The following is a 2,929-nucleotide window of genomic DNA, read 5'->3' as shown; positions in this document are numbered from 1 at the left end:
TTTAAAACATTTTGAGGAGAAACCTGTATTTTGTTGAGGACGTGTGACTCCACTTTGAAGTGATGATTTTAGCAGACCAGACCAGTTACATCTACAGTATAAATCTTAACAAGAAAATACTGTGTGGTTGATTTTTATTTCTGCTTTGTTGTCAGATTCCCAGAGCAGATATTTATGTTGTCCTCTGTCAGCCTCCTTCATTCTCTTCCAAAAATAATTCTTATCTTTCATGTCATTATAGTTGTGAATATTCCTAGTGTCTTTATTGTGTTTAGGTGAGAGAAATGATGTCATTGTAGTTGTGACAGAAGTGATGTAACTCTAGTGCTGATTGGAGGAAGAATGTCTTGGATCAGGACAGACATGGAGGGCTTGTGCCAAGTCTGTTAACTCACTCACTCACACATAGACAAACACACACTAGAAAACACTAGAATTAAACAATAGCATCTGCTTTCAATCTTGTTTATTTTAGATAATTCATTAAGTCATATGATTACAATAATTTGAGAACTACACAACTACAGCAATGATCATTTTAAAAAGTTCCAACTCAACAATGATTTTAAATCAATAAGATAACATTCTATATGTCAGACTTGACTTCCTTCATCTGGTCTTTTCCAGACTTTTCTCCTGTGACTTGATGTCTTCCTCTCAGCAGCCGTAGAGTCTGTTGATCCTCAGGATGTCCGTGGTGGACAACCCCTGTCTCTGGCCGATGGGCACGTCGGGGTTGGGGATGGGGGTGATGGTGTCCATCCCGTTGATAGAGAAGGCTGTTTTTCCATAGTGCATGACAGAGCTGTAGTCATAGGGAGTGTTCAGGTTGTTGGTGTTTTTTTTATCGAAGTTGTAGGCATTGTTAGAGTCGATGTTTCTCCAGTTGATCGTGACGTACTGGTCACGGTCGCTCCTGGTTTGTTCGTGCTGGAAGCCCAGAGCGTGAAGAGTCTCGTGCTGAATGATGCCGAAGTAAACACACCCGTTCATTTGGAGAGAGACCGTTTGTTGGCCTCCCACTCTCCCAAGAGAGGACCAGCACCCATCTTTGGGCTCGTAGCTGATGAAGTCAACCTGATTCTGCCGAGGCACGAAGCGAATGCAGGTCTTGGAAGGGAAGGCCCGGAGGGCGTTTTCAATGCCCTGCTTGTCAGAGGAACTGAAGCTACTGCTCACTGTGTAGGGCACTTCAACCAATCCGTTCAAGCCTTTTTTCCAGAAGCACCCTGCACTGTAAAATAAAATCCAGCTGGTTAGTCAATTATATTTGAAAATACAATTATTTTGACATAAAAAATATATTTGTTATCTTTACTTCAATTTAATTAGTCCCTTACTCTACTTCACTCGTTTAACCAACCTGAAATGTAAATATATCAACATAAGATGCACGTAAAAGCAACTCCAAGGGAAATTTTCCCTCAATTGACTAACTTTAAGTTCTAGCAACAACTTTGACACCTGGCTCTGTTTTTAGAGGATTGTGGGTAATTCCACATTCTTTGACTTTACAATATTTCTACACAATGGTGTGTTCAGGTTTGACGGAAGAAAAGTATATTTCTCTATTAGTATGAGGCAACTTTATGATACACTAAAAGTGAAGTATATTATATATATATATATATTAGTCTAGGAACCTTGGTCTGTTATCACTTCCTGTCTAGGAACCTTGGTTTGTTATCACTTTCTGTCTAGGAACCTTGGTCTGTTATCACTTCCTGTCTAGGAACCTTGGTCTGTTATCACTTCCTGTCTAGGAACCTTGGTCTGTTATCACTTTCTGTTTAGGAACCTTGGACTGTTATCACTTTCTGTCTAGGAACCTTGGTCTGTTATCACTTCTTCTAAAAGTGAAGTATATTCAACATAAAAATACCTTGTGTTGGAAATACTAAATAAGCTGATGCAGATAGTTTTAAATTAGAATTCGCAAAATATTGTTTTCAGTGTGTATTGGTTGTACCTATAGCAAATCATGGCGTTTCTGGTTGTTGGTGCCACCATGTCCCCCTCCAACAGAAACTGACTGGAGCCGTTATTAGTGGTCAGAATTCTCTCAGTGATGTCTACAGCCTCTGGGTTGTCTGTTAGGATCTCTGGTCCACTTCCATCCTCCATGAGAGGGTTGGCCTGAGAGAGGCCCAGCAGCAGCAGCAGCAGCAGGGTGAGAGAGGGGCTTTGCTCCATCTTCAGTGTGTGGAGAGGAGAGACTCTGGATGGCTCCTTGGATCTGACAGTGGAGATTCGCTAGATGGCTTCTTGGTCCTGGAGATGCTTTGGAGAGTCTTGATGTGTGAATCTGTCTGGTCAGTCCTGGGCTTTTTATACAGTCCTCCTCAGGTGTGTCTGCTGGAGGATTCTGGGTTGGGGTCCATGTTGTTAGTCCTAAATAAACCTCTGAAGGGAGGGCTCCACCACCACACCTACAGTTTCAACATGGTTTTAATCCATATGGGTCCATTTACACCTGGCCATGCCTACTCAACAAACAGGTCACACACTAATGTAATGACAGTTGACTCTACGACAATGATGTGCTGAGGAACGTGTCAGATTGAGTAGGCCACTGGTTAAATATTGTCACATTTGCCATTTCCTGTTTGACAAATGCTATAGAACAGGTAAACAAGTTGTTCAGACAAACTCATCGTTGTAATATTTGTCTGGGAATATGAATCAAATGTATTGGAAGAATTATGTTTGTTATAGATTGTGGTAGTTGTGCCTGTATAGCTGAGGCCTGCATGAGTGAAAAATGGCTAAATAACAAAGACCTCCAAAGTCATCATGGTTTAAATCCCTGAGCGGTTTCCTTCCTCTCTGGCAACTGAGTTAGGAAGGACGACTGTGTCTTTGTAGTGACTGGGTGTATTGATACACCATCCAAAGTGGAATTTTTTAAATTTTACCTTTATTTAACCAG

General features: G+C 41.2%; 1 protein-coding gene across 1 annotated transcript; it reads right to left on the bottom strand.

The window, feature by feature from the left end:
• Positions 1–527: 527 nt before the first annotated feature.
• LOC135538408 (hatching enzyme 1.2-like) lies at positions 528–2,242 on the bottom strand. The gene is made up of 2 exons (XM_064964309.1): positions 1,970–2,242; positions 528–1,234 (listed from the first exon to the last, which is right to left on the bottom strand). The coding sequence occupies exons 1-2, from the start codon at positions 2,191–2,193 to the stop codon at positions 658–660; spliced, it is 801 nt and encodes a 266-aa protein (XP_064820381.1). The 5' UTR covers positions 2,194–2,242; the 3' UTR covers positions 528–657.
• Positions 2,243–2,929: the final 687 nt, after the last annotated feature.

Source organism: Oncorhynchus masou, unplaced genomic scaffold (assembly GCF_036934945.1).
Source record: "Oncorhynchus masou masou isolate Uvic2021 unplaced genomic scaffold, UVic_Omas_1.1 unplaced_scaffold_956, whole genome shotgun sequence".
NCBI classification, from domain to species: Eukaryota; Metazoa; Chordata; class Actinopteri; order Salmoniformes; family Salmonidae; genus Oncorhynchus; species Oncorhynchus masou.
This window is presented reverse-complemented; position numbering and strand designations above follow the sequence as displayed.

What these genes read in the sequence shown, in the direction of transcription:
- LOC135538408 (XM_064964309.1), bottom strand. Translation starts at nt 2,193, where the DNA reads ATGGAGCAAAGCCCCTCTCTCACCCTGCTGCTGCTGCTGCTGCTGGGC. An exon ending in AACGCCATGATTTGCTATAG is followed by an intron (nt 1,235 to 1,969) that starts GTACAACCAATA and finishes TTTATTTTACAG; the next exon opens with TGCAGGGTGCTTCTGGAAAA.